Source organism: Canis lupus, chromosome 3 (genome assembly GCF_003254725.2).
Source record: "Canis lupus dingo isolate Sandy chromosome 3, ASM325472v2, whole genome shotgun sequence".
Taxonomy (NCBI): domain Eukaryota; kingdom Metazoa; phylum Chordata; class Mammalia; order Carnivora; family Canidae; genus Canis; species Canis lupus.
Genome location: NC_064245.1, coordinates 55,609,157 through 55,622,639, shown reverse-complemented (window position 1 = coordinate 55,622,639; position 13,483 = coordinate 55,609,157). Strand labels below are relative to the sequence as shown.

General features: G+C 40.6%; 1 protein-coding gene across 3 annotated transcripts in view; it reads right to left on the bottom strand.

The window, feature by feature from the left end:
* Positions 1 to 13,483, bottom strand: part of ADAMTSL3 (ADAMTS like 3) — a 338,177-nt gene that overhangs the window by 124,415 nt on the left and 200,279 nt on the right. For all 3 annotated transcript variants that reach the window (XM_025436861.3, XM_025436862.3, XM_049108513.1), the window contains exons 11-15: positions 10,995 to 11,133; positions 9,865 to 9,915; positions 8,820 to 9,024; positions 6,584 to 6,731; positions 4,929 to 5,013 (exon numbers count right to left, since the gene is read on the bottom strand). In XM_025436861.3, the coding sequence (XP_025292646.3) occupies positions 4,929 to 5,013; positions 6,584 to 6,731; positions 8,820 to 9,024; positions 9,865 to 9,915; positions 10,995 to 11,133 (628 nt within the window). The remainder of the gene's footprint in view (positions 1 to 4,928; positions 5,014 to 6,583; positions 6,732 to 8,819; positions 9,025 to 9,864; positions 9,916 to 10,994; positions 11,134 to 13,483) is intronic.

Below are 13,483 nucleotides of genomic sequence, written 5' to 3'. Positions count from 1 at the left end.
TCTGAAAGAAGACATAATTTGATTTTAGCAAATACAGCTCCCACAAATGGAGAAGCTAAAATAGCAGAGAAGAAAACATCCAAAGTGCTCTAAACTTGTCCTGTTTCCTTGGTTTTCACCTATGAAAAATGGGAGAAAGGGCAACATAGCTGCAGAAGCATGAAAAATCCCAAAGAAATGGGGAAGTCTCTAGGGAAGGCCTCTTAAAACAACGATAAACCATATCAACCGTCAACACATTCCACAGCTGAAAGCTAAGAAAGGTCAAAATTGCAGTTCTCTTGGCTTAGCTTTATAAGCTATAATTTTTATTTTCCTAATTAAAAAAAAAAAGAAAAGCTTTTGAACATCCACTCTCTGTGTAAATTCAGAGCTCCAGCTATGGTAAACCACAGAGGTAGAAATATTTATCTTCTCCATGCAGGTTTGGCAGGCTTTCCTCGAGGGATCTGAAATATAGCTGCGTTCACCTTCTCCTTCATTGTCAACAAGCAAGCATCCCCAAACCACAAAAGACAGTGGTTATAGAAGGATGAACTGGAAGCTGAGGTATGTTGCGGTTTTGTTTGGAAATTGAGGGAATGAATAGAGTCAGAAGTGGTAGGAGGAAACTATAAACTTCACACTAGACAGCCAGGAACAGGCCAGAATCTGCCAGCAGCGTGAATTATAAAGGAAAATTGCATAGAGACCACAGAGGGAGAGAGGCAGAGGAAGCAGGGAGGAGGGGGCCGCATGGACTGGGAACAGGTGCTGTGGGCTCAGTCTTCCATGCTGGAGAGAAAAGAGTGGTGTCTTTCTGGAGGAAAGGGGAATAAGGGGAGCAGGAAACCAGCTGCAAAGTCAGGTAGGCTAACATTAAGAGCAGGTTTGGAAGGAATAGAGCCTGGACTCATGCAGCTTACATGATCTTGTCCCTTCCAGTTCAATAAAATGAACAGGATCTTCAGACCATGAAAGGGACCCTGTGGACTACCCGATCCAGTGGTTCCCAAACTCGGATGCACCCTCCCAAGTCACCTGGGGCATTTGCTAAAAATGCTGGTGACAAATTCACAGAGATGGAAAGCAGAAGGGAGGTGCCAGGGGCTGGGGGGAGGGCTAGGGGGAAACGGGGAGCCAGTGCTAATGGGGACAGAGTCTATGTTGGGGGAGATGAAGCAGTTCTGGAGGTGGGTGGTGGTGCTGGCTGCACAACCATGTCAGCATGTACTTAATGCTGCTAAACTGTGCCCTTAAAAATGGTTAAAATGGTAATTTTTTAAATCAAACCACAACTTACACATGATATTCTATCCATTTCAGGTGCACACCAGAGTGAGTTGGTATTTTTATACATTACAAAATGATCCTCACGATAGGTGGGTCATCACCACCTGTCACCATACAAAGTGATGAAATACTATGGACTGTATTCCCTATGCTGCACTTTTCATCCCCGTGATTTATTTATTTTATAACTGGAAGTCTGTACCTCTTCAACCCCTTCACCTATTTTGTTATGGATATTTTACCACACACACAAAAAAAGGTATCTGGCGGGGCCCCCCAAAAATGCCAGTGACTAAGCCCCCCTCCCTACAACAGTGTCCACCCTATGGGGCCCAGAGATCTGCATTTCAGTAGCACCACAGGTGATTCTGGTGGAAGTGATTTGACAGTTAGACTTTAAAATGGTATTATGGTTATGAAGGAGAAGAAAGAAAAGAAGGGGAAGGAGGAGGAGGAGGAGGAGGAAGAAAAGTAGTGGTCCTTCTTCTTTAGAGGCACATCCTGAAATATTGATAAATGAAGTGCCATGCTGTCTGGAGTTTTGCTTCAGTGTTGGTGGCACAGGAGGAACAAGAGTGGCCCTGGTAACTGAAGCCAAATGATGGACACACGGGGTTCATTATACTATTCTCTCCTCTTTCATAGAAGTTTGACACTTTCTATAATAAAAAAGCTTTAAAAAAAGACTTAGCCAGGTGGCATCCCTTCCCAACAGAGAAGTGAGCATGATTAAAGGGGTGGTGGGATGAGTAAGTCACGGGGATGAAAGGCATAGCGTAATGAGTATAGTCAGTGGTATGGCAACAGCTTTGTGTGGTCTTAGATGGTAGTAGCTACGCTTGTGGTGAGCATAGCAAAATGTAGAAACTTGTAGAATCACTGTGTGGTACATCAGAAACTAATGTAACATTGTGTCAGCTATACTTGAATTAAGAAAAATATTAAAATGGGGGGGTGTAGAGGTTAGTGGCAACCTCTTATAGGCAAGGCACAACCAACAGTTCAATGTGGCTGGAGATCCCACTCAAGGCAAAGCAAGGAAGAGCTCAGGGATGAGGCTGGGAACCCAGAAGGGTGATGCCCCCACCCCCTACCCACTAAGTCTGCTTGGCCCTGGGAATGAGTGTAAATCTTTGGGAGATGGGGAACCACTGGGATAGTCTCGATGTTGGAAAGAAAGAATCAGATTTGTGCCTTTGCTAGACTTTGTCCAGGAGTTGTGGGATATCTGGGTTTGAGGGGACTGCATGGAAAGTGAATCAGAAGGCTGTTGCAAGTGTCCCGGGAAGTGAGTTCAGGACCTGGACAGGATGGTAGTAGGAACAGAGAGAAGGAGCTGGAATGGAGACGGATTTTAGTGGATATGGTTGCCACAACCAGTAGTTAACTACATATTAGGGAAGAATGAGAGAGAGAGAGAGAGAGAGAGAGAGAGAGAGGCAAGAATGACCCCAGGCTTGTGATTTGGGGAACTGGACAGCAACCCCATTAACCAAGAGAGGACGCACAGGAGGAGTAGCAATTATAATCTAGTTGTGTTCTGGGGACAGAAGATCCAGGTAGGATACATTATTCTAGATGAAAACTCTAAACCTTCCTTGTGTGACAACTGCACACTCCCTTTCAGCTATCTCTAATCTCTTTCTTCCCTTACAGAATCACAGGAGATCAGAGCAGGGAGAAGGTTCCAGTAGTATTGAGCCCAACACCCTTCCTGTACAGTTGGAAAGTGTAGACATGTTAACTGACTCATCTACAAACTTTATTATTTTTTAAATATATTTAAGGCCATCCTCACTTCAAATAAAAAAACAATAACAAATCAAACATCCAGAGAACCACTTCTTTCCATCAACTTTCCTACCAATATTCACTCCTTTTTCGGTACTCAAATACTTACCTCCTTCTAATTGGGAATTCGTGTCTTAAATCTCTGTAATGTTTACTTCTCTACCCTCTGAACAATACTACTCTAAAATTAACTGGAAAAGACTCTCTTGTCCATCTAGACAGCGTTTTCTTGGACTGCATCATTTTCCCTCAGCTTTCTAGATCTACACCCTTTCTTAAAACTTTAATGCTTTGGTCTGTACCACTGTGGTCCTTCATTGGGTCTCCTCTTCCCTCTGCTTACTACTCCTTCTCCTGCATCACCCAGTTCTTGCGTCCCCCCTCCTCTAGATCACTATGCTACAGTCATGAGCACAGAACTCCTCTCTAGTCCATGTGGAAAAGTTCTATGCGTGTCCTAAATGGGACCCTCCAATTCTCTTGGCTCATATCACTTGAGGCATGGTGCCTTCTCAAAGAGAAGTAATCCACATTCCCCTGGGGTTCACTGGGAGGGACCCCAGTTGGAAGGGACGTTGACAAATGAGCGTCTTCTGAAAACAGCAATGAGGTTGGTAAGAGACCTAAAAACAACACATGAAAACCACTAGAAAAGGCAAAGAGTGATGAGCTTGGGAAAGACCACACTCTTGGGATCCAGTTTTCTTCAAATTTGTGAAAACCTGTCACAGAGGATGGGGCATAGATGTGGGTTGTTTTCTGTTTTGTTTTTCTGTTTTAGAAAGCAAAAATTTGAAGGAGGTGTATTTAGCTCAACCAGAGAAAAGTCCTGCATATAAGTCAGGTTGTTCAACAGAAAAATGAGCGGTCTCTCCTCGCAGGGAGCTCTGAATGTCACTGAAGGTTTTGAAGAAGAAATGCCTGCTCCGAGCGGAAAATGGCCATATTGCCTTTGAGATCCTTCCTCCTACAACACTCTGTGAATGCCCTCTTGGTAAATAGCCTATCAGCACCACAGACTTAATGTGTCTGACAGGGAATCATCTGTCCTGTCCAATTACTTGAATCTATCATTGGTGCTATTGTTCTTCTAGACTCCTGGATGAAACATCTCAGAGCACCTTTGATTCCGTGCTCTCTTTAGATCTTTAGATCTCTCTGTATCCAGAAGTTTCTTTGATTTGCTTTGCTCTTGATTCTCAATTTCCACTGACACCATTACACTCCAGATTTGCCAAATCACACATGGATGGACATCACTGGATTTTTGAGTTGCAATGGACCGTGGAGAAATCAAATCCCACTTGCTCGTTTACAGGATGAGACACAGAAAAATTAAAGATTTGTCTAAGGTCACATTGTTAAAAGTGGTGGTTCTAGACTCTGAGATGCGCAGAGCCATATTCTTTCCACTGCTCCATACCGTAGCAGCTCTGGGATTTCTCCTTATAATTCCTCAGGCCACCCTGATACATTTCAACTGAACTGATTTTACAGAGAATGGCCTTGTCTTAACCATGGAACGATTGATTTATTTGTATAATATTGTCATGGTCCTTGGTCAAATCATAAGTGTTAATCGAGATTGAGGAATTATCCTCAATCTCTTAATTGTAACAGACCACTGGGTCTGCTTTGAGTTAACAAACACTGTTCTTTTATGTGCTTCTCACCAATACTGCCAAAGTGGGACTGCTGAATTGCGAAATAAAGAAGAATTCTAGCCAGCTCAAGCTCTCTAGAGTCTGAAAATTCAGGTCATTTGGATTTGAAATGTATCATTGTACTCCAGTGAGTACAAAACTTACATATATCATGTTAACTGGCTATGCCCTGATTACTCCCATAAATGGCCCTGGACTCACGTTGGTTCTTCTGTTGCTATTCTGGTCTCTTCTACTTCTTGTGCTTGTTTCAGCCAAGGTAATTTAGCTTCCACTGGACTTTTTTCTAAGAAAAAAGGAACATAAACAACAAGCTTAAGGGAGTTGGATACATGATCATTGTTTGCTGAATGTTTCATCAATAAAGCAGTCATGCTTTGCGAATGCAAGCTGAGTCTTTTAGCACAGGACATGAAGCAGCTTCTGGAGTGAACAAGGCATTTCTGTCATATATATTTTTTTAATTAACACATTATCCAAATACAACCAGATGATCCCACAGCACAGTTGAGCTTGTTCTCCAAGTGAACATAAAAATGCCTTTTTATTAAAAAAAAATGCCTTTTGCAAACTAACACCAATCTCTGTTATTTACATATTAAAGCTCTTACTTCAAGCCTATCAGCTTGCTTTCTTTTGCCACAAATTCTAGTTGCCCTTGAGTAAAGAAATCACTAGAGAAAATCAAATAACATAGCTGTTTAGAAAGTTGGGAGGAGGAGAATCTGTGCTTTGGTTTACTTAAAATTTGATTGTTGTAGTTCCTGAGGGCACTCATTACCAATTACAACCATCATGCAGGAGCAAGATGCATGCTCCCTTCTGTCCATGAAGTCTCCCTAAGATATGAAGAAATAGTAGTTATGAGAGAAGAAAGGAAATAATTTTGGACTGCTGCAGAGAAATCACAGACACTAAGAACGTGGCTATGACAGCACCATCAACTGTATAAGGAAGGAGGCAAGACTTCCCTGATGAAGTTATATAACCAGGATTTGTCCTTTCCATGGCAGCCAATGATTTTTCTGGAAAGCAGACACAGTAAATCAATATTTGCCCAATGGTTGATTATGAGGCTATTTGTATGGACAATGAACCCTGAAATAATGAAGGAGAATTTTACTATTCTTTCTAAGATGTTAAGGAAGACTTCTTGGCACTAACAGGTGGGAATAATCCCTCTCTTATTTTCAGAAAGGAAATACTTGTCATAAGGGTTGGAAAGATGACCTCACAAAAATATTCGGAAATAATCCTGTATAGAGAGGAACATATATCTGAGAGATGATACCAAGGCTTCCTGCCCCTGGATGCTACCCATTTCTGCTAATTCATGTGGAACAAATAGGAACAACAAAAGAAACTCTAGAAGTATCTATAGGTCTAGATTGGGAGCTGAAAGTCTTCATTCATTCCATAGTAGGCAACAGGACACATGACGAAGAGGATGTATAAAATACTGTGAGAACAAAGACTGAGAACCCTAGGGGAAATTTCCTCCTCCTCTTCCTCTTTATTCTTCTTCTCCATTTCTACACCAACCTTTTTCTCTTCCCATTCACCCTGCTTCTTTTTCTTCAAAGCAGGGATTACACCAAATTATTGTAATTCTTGTCACACCAAGAAACATTAGTGTAAGCCCAGACAGATAGGAGCCCCTCTCTATGTACTGAGTCAATACCAGCTCACTTTCACCCTGCATCCCCCCAGATCACTTAAACACATCGGTCCAGCTTCTTTACATAGGTGGACGGGTCTATTGCCATCTACAGGTGAAACCATTTTTTAAGAAACTAAGTTGAATGTAAATGCTACAATATTGGAAAACACATTTGTTTTCCATACCACAAACTTACCTTTTGGTTTATAACATGGGATGGGAATGATACATTCCTCTTTAATGTGTAACTTCAGTTGTGGGTTGCATCCGCCAACATGCTGCCCACGGTGATTGATACACAGAACAACACGGTAACGTAACCCTCGGCCGCAAGTCACTGTGCACTTGAACGAAGAAATGAGAGGCCAGTGAAAGTCTTGCTCGTGAACAGACCCACAAAGGTGTTAATGACTCATGCCAAGAAGAGCCACTCATTTACATGAATATTAAGCAAAAAAGCCTGTCAGACAAACATGTAAAGAAGGGGCTAGAAGCTGATTTTCAGTGATTCTTATGTTTCAGGGCCCCTCTTTTGCAAGGCATCCTTCCAATTCTCCATTTGAAAGGTATTTTAGATGAGGCCACAGCACAAGAAAATCTGAAATGCCCTGAAATCTTTCTGCTCAAATATGAGAGAAACCTGATAGAAGTTTTCTCAAATTTGATTTAAAATTTTTATGACATTATCCAAAGTAAGTTGTGAGAATGGAAAAGAAAAGCTTTTTTAAACTATTAATTAAAAAATCAAATTCTGATCAATCACCCCACTCTTATGACCACTGAACAAATATTCTAATCAACTGAGTGAGGTTTGACATTAGACCCTATTTCTGGGAAACTGACTCCCCAACCTCAAGATTTATCTACTTGAAATATATATGACACTGAGAGGCTGTTGCATACTGGCCAAGAAAGAAACAAAAATTCTGCCCAAAGATAAAGAAAATGGTATGATTATAAGGTATAACTATAGCAGAAGTGGTCAATCCAAAGGAGTATTGCCTCCTCCTATTCCTCCTCTTCAGGAAGCTGGACATTTATTCCAACAATGCTGTCAGTATTTATGTTTCCAGAACCCCTCTTTGGAGCTGAATATATCTGTAATGATAGCAGATTCTTATTACTGAGAATGTATTTAATTTTTGTAAAGAAATGAAAAGTATCAAAAGCCAAGAAAGGTAAATGAGATGATTTGGTTAACAACCTTTTGTTTTGAAACTATGAGTGACGATAAAGTCATGATATTGATACGGGTGTGTTGGCAGGAGTGCTATAAAAGCTCTAAAGCCAACACAAAACATGTAGATGAGACTTGTAAGAGCTGAAAACAAGTTCTGCAGGTTATAGAGTTAAAAATCTTGATTTCTGATGATAGGATCATAATGTGGTTTTTGGTACATCACTCAGGAATTCAATAACTGAAAATCTTACTATAATAAAATCCTCCCACCTCAGGCTACTTATTTATGTGAACAAGGTTTCCTGGTGTGTACATACAAAACAAAACAAAACAAAACAAAACAAAACAAAACAAAACAAAACAAAACAAGAAATCTGCAGTTAAAAATTAAGAATAAAATTACTGCTGAACCCATCTCTCATTCTGGCAATGGACTATTTTTTCAAGGCCCCCTCATTTTCTAGAAAGATTGACAAAATTGTTTACCAAAATTTGAAATCTATTTATTATTTCTAATACGTAAAGCCTAATGGCCACAGGAAAATAAAATAAATTTATTTCAAATAAAATTAATTAATTTCCATCACCATACATATTTTCTTGGAGAAAAGTAAGAGTTTAACAAATAAAAAAGACTATAAAGCATAAAGGTACTTTATATTAAGATAAATTTCTATGGGGAGAGTAGACTGAAAATGTGAGTTCAAGGGGGAAAAAATGTAAACTATCCAAATTGTTCAAGAAGAACTTCTCCATGTGTTTTTTTTTTAAGGGAAAGATGGCAAGGGTAGAAATTAACATGGCATTTACATTCTGCTGGACACATTTTTTAGCCATAACACTTTTATTTTTAAAATGCCAGCATTCTCAACATGTTAGAAATGACAGTCTTTTGATACTTATTATTTAAACTTACACAAAAATTTTAAATGTCAGGGCACCTGGGTGGATCAGCAGTTAAGCAACCAACTCTTGGTTTTGGCTTAGGTTATGATCTCAGGGTCCTGGGACAAGCCCCACAATGGACTCTGTGCTGGGTGAGGAGTCTGCTTGTTCCTCTCCCTCTGCTCCTCCCCCCTCAAATAAATGAATAAATAAAATATTTTTAAAAACTTTTAGATATCAACCTAAATATATGTGAAGGGGTATATAATTTTGCAAACATCTTTTAGGGGGTATGTGAAAAAAGGATCAACAACACCTTGATTAAAGTCTGAGGTTTAATTAAAAGTGTCCTGTCCTCAAATCTTACCTGAGACCACTCCATGGCGATCCACTTGGGGCAGTCAAACAGGTTGCAGGTCTGCATGACCTTGGGTTTGGGAGCATACATACACTTCCATTCTTCCACCTGGAGTATCTCTCCATGCATGGACTCCTCCACACACACGAAGCTCCGCCTCTGAATCCCACCTCCACAGGACACCGAGCACGCAGTCCAAGGATTATGTTCCCAGCTCAAAAGCAAACAAATAAAAATACATTATTTGTCATTTGCTTTTTGTTTCAAGCTTACAAAGGTGATGGATGCCAGGTGTGGTTCAGCTGAAAGCACACAGGGCTTGGAGTCATGAGACTTCTATCTTGAGTGCCACACACAGTCCACAGTAACGGGTACTTCACTCCTCTGATCCTGAGGGAATACTATACCTGCCCTTGTGCCCCTTCCCAGGGCCATTCTGAGAATCACATTGGTTAAAATGGAGGGTATGAAAGGATTCTTTAAACTGTCTCTCCATTATAAATACAGATAATACTACTAGAGAATAACAGAAACTGAAGGTCAGAAACTAGTCACCTGGGTGTAAAAGGGAATTCACATTTCCTGACCAACTGCAATGCCTGAGCTCCCTCTGTACTAGCCAGTTACCCAAGCTGTATTAACACCTCCAGTAATGGGAAATGTCGCTGTTTGAGGGAGCATATTCCACCTAATTCTTTTTTGTAAAGACTTTATTTATTTATTCATGAGAGACACACAGAGAGAGGCAGAGACACAGGCAGAGGGAGAAGCAGGCTCCTTGCAGGGAGCCCAATGCAGGACTCGATCCCAGGATCCTGGGATCACCACCTGAGCCAAAGGCAGATGCTCAACCACTGAGTCACCCAGGTGACCCCCTAATTCTTAGACAGATCTTCCTTATTATGGAGTTGAAGTCTGCTTTCCCTTAGCTCTCTGTAAAGGATCTAATATCTATCCCTCTTACGTTTCAGACTACTGCCACAGATCTTTCACAATTCCTTGCAAACTACTTAGAGCTAACTGCAGAATGGAAAAAAGCAAACACGTAACTCACCGAGGGAGAGGCTGGAAGTGGTCATAGGGCATGATCTCTTTAAACCCATCACTACAAATGAAATAATTGGGACAATGTCATTTCTCAATCAATTAACATATTTATTAGTTTGACCAATATAGACTTGACATCCCAAAAGACAGAGCTCTTTCAGATTGAAAACTATTTATGCAAAGTGTTGGGAACTCTTCCTAAAAGCTCAGCCACCAACTTTTTGATTTTTGGGAACATTTCCAGCACATGCCATCCCCGGTTATATGAAAATACAGAAACTAGTGGAAGGAAAGAGTGTTTCTTAATTTAGATAAATCTATTTTTTATCATCTAAAATATTTTTTGGATATAATATATTAATGATATTAACACACTATCATATTAGTAAGAATATTCAGAAAAACTTTATTTCATAGAATTTGTCCTTTGAAAAGGTCTCTATTAATAATTATGTTCACCTGGGATTACAGGAAATGGGCAGTTCAGTGATAGGAAATGAAATCCACTGAGAATGCTTCCTTTTCCACTTGCACACTTCTGCCGCAGCCAGCTGGCAGATGTCGGGGGGATTCTGGGACTTGATATTGTGCTGTTATTTTAAGATACTGTAGTAAAGCCAGGAAACTTCCCCAGGCAATCCAAGTCAGCAGGTACTAAATTATGCAACAGGGATAGTTTATGCATAGCTTTTCTGCTTTGGCATTAAAACTTTTTACTTCCTTGCACAATGCATCATTTATACCGAATTTAATGTGAACACTTCAAAAGTCAAAACGTGGTAATGGGTGACCCAGTTTAAAAGTGAAAATGATGAGTTCAAGATATTTATGACTAGCAGATGGACAGGACCTCATACTTGGACGAAGAGATCTTTCCTATTGTGTATGCAGGAGATACTCAAAGGGGTTCGTGACAAAGGGGCAAGTATCCAAGCGCACACACACGACCAGACGGGAGAGCCCCAGACCAGTGAGCTGGTGAGCCTAGTCCCTGCTGAGCAAGGTTACAAACACAGATAGGGCCACTGGCATGTGTTCAACGTCACATGGTGCAAAGGTCACTGCAAAGACTGATCAGTCTCAGCCACAGTTGATTTATTTCTTTTTAGAGCAAAACCCACAGGTAATTATGCAAACCTTGATGGGCAAGGGTCCATGCTGCACTCCTTCAGCTTGGGTTTTGGTTTTACGTTTTCAGGGTAGTAATGGCAGTAATGGTCAGGAACCACCCTCTTCAAGCGGATATCCACACATTCAGCTGAATTGAGCTGATAACCTAACGGAAAAAGAAAAGGCAGTTCTGAATACTGAATGGTGTCCTTTTCACGTGGCAGTGATCACTTGCCACACAGTTTTTTTTCCCCTCAAGAAATTTAACTCAATGGTTCTCATCCCTGGCTACACAATGGAACCCCTGGGAAATTCTAGCACACATCACTGCCTGAGTCCCTTCATGGTCCAATGAAGCCAGAAACGTTGTGGCTTGGTCTAGAAAATCGTGTTTTATTTTGTTTTGTTTTGAACCATTTTTAGGTTCTTCTAAGATAACTAAAATGTGTGGCCAAGATTGGGAATGATTACTGGAACTGATTACAGTAGTCTAAGCACTTTCAACGAGAAAGTTACAACAGACTCCTTTATAGAATACCTGAACCTTGGGGCAGAGGTCCGTTCTTTGGCCTGTCTCCTGACCATCCCCATGACTTCCCCTCTTTGCCTGTCACCACCCGCCTCTCCCAGAGATATCTGTTCATTGTTTATATGTTCTTAAATATACATCTGCCTTATGTAATGTTGTTTGAGAGTATCTGTTTTAACTAAATAAGTATTTTAAATCTTATTCTATTTTCTACTTTTCTCACTCAACATAACATTGTCGAGAGCTACCCATGTGCCTGGTAGGTGCTTCCTCCCACTGCTTAATATCCTGTTACTGGCGTATACCACGTTTCACTCTTTTGCTGTCCTGGGGGATGTGGGGGCATCTCTGATGCCAACAAACTTCTCTAACTAGGGAAGTAAGCATTATAGGGAGAACCCAAATCCATCTCCTATACCGCCCCCTGCCTCCAAAGGCTTCAGAGGAGAAGGGATCAAGACTCACTTCCGATTCTATTAAATTCAAATTGTCATCTCTAAGGAAAGTGAACATTCCAAATGGATGAGTGCTATAAACTTTAAAAACTCACAAAATGAAGCTTCTATTTCCTGAAATATCTGATTCCAGGTTTCCTGTCACTACATAAGTGTCATGCTAAGTTAAAAAAAAAAAAGGCAATTTTTCAAAACCAGAATGAGCTCTTCAGGGAAAAAAAAAAAAATGCCCAAAGCTAAGCTCTCAGCCACAGCCAATTGGTCTAAAGGTCTAAAAATACATTTAAGGGCTTGATTGTCGAGAGGAATCTGATTTTATAAACCACTAGACAGCTTTCTGCAGGCCATGGCTTGGATGTAAGCTGAGTGCAGAAGGACAGACTGGTATGCATTATAAAAAGCAAGGTTGAAACCGCAAGAACGAAAATCCAAATGGAGTCAATAAAATGTTACTCGGGTGCCAATATCTGCCAGAGAGTCTACAATATCAGATGGTAGCAGTGATCCCAGAACTCTCTCCAGGCTAATCTTAAGAGTCCCACGTAGATGATTACAGATGAGACCAGGAAAGTCCATCCAAGTATCTTAGGAAGCAGGGAACTAAGTCCCCTGATTATCTGACCACTCAGAAATGGCCTTTTCATATATCATGTACACTTGATTACTGATATAATTAAATTCTGGTAATTCTCTCCTTGTGGGTTTTATGTGTGTGTTTTTATTTCCTCCAACACAAGAATAGAATGAGATTATAGCTCCTTGAATTAAAGAAAAATCTTTCTTCTAAATGGAAATATACTTCTAGGAGACAAAAAGCATACAGGTGTTTATCATTTTAGGAGAGACAATTTTCCTCTGTAATTTTATGGCAGTACAGAGATAACTTAAAGAGAAGGAAATAAGGCAGATTGGCTTCCTATCCTATATTATGAACAAATGTACTGAGATTCTGCTAGTGTGCACAAAATGGCAGGCTGCAAGGGGAACCCCCAAAAGCAGCCTAAAGTCTGCCTCTGTTCTTACAACTACCACTCTGCTTCTGCTTGGTGGGCAGACTCACTGCTAGGTGCTCCCATCCATGATTCTAGCAGGGCTGAGTGTGTCTTTCCTTTGGTCCCCATGTATGAGACATATTTGTTTTCCTTCCAAGGATTTAATCAATGGAACTAAGCCAAATCCCATTACAAATGTCCCTCCCAGAAAGTGGAAAGCTTCTCTTTTATCTTCTGTGTCTGAACAGGAACATCTCTCTGAATAACTGGCTGTTAGAGTTAGCAAATAAATTAAAAAGAAAGAGATGTTTGTTTTCCTGCTGAGTAAGAATAAAAAAAGCCCCACCAGCTCTTTGCTTTTGTTTTGGGGGCCATGAGAGATTCTGTGTTCCCTGGAGCCATGACCCACATGACTCTGAGGTGGTAGGATTCTGCTTCTGGATATCAAGTGTACAAGGAGGGATCTATAGATATGTCCCACTTCGCCAGAGAGCTTTTCACTATCAGCACTGAGTCATGTATGTATCTCATAATTCATCA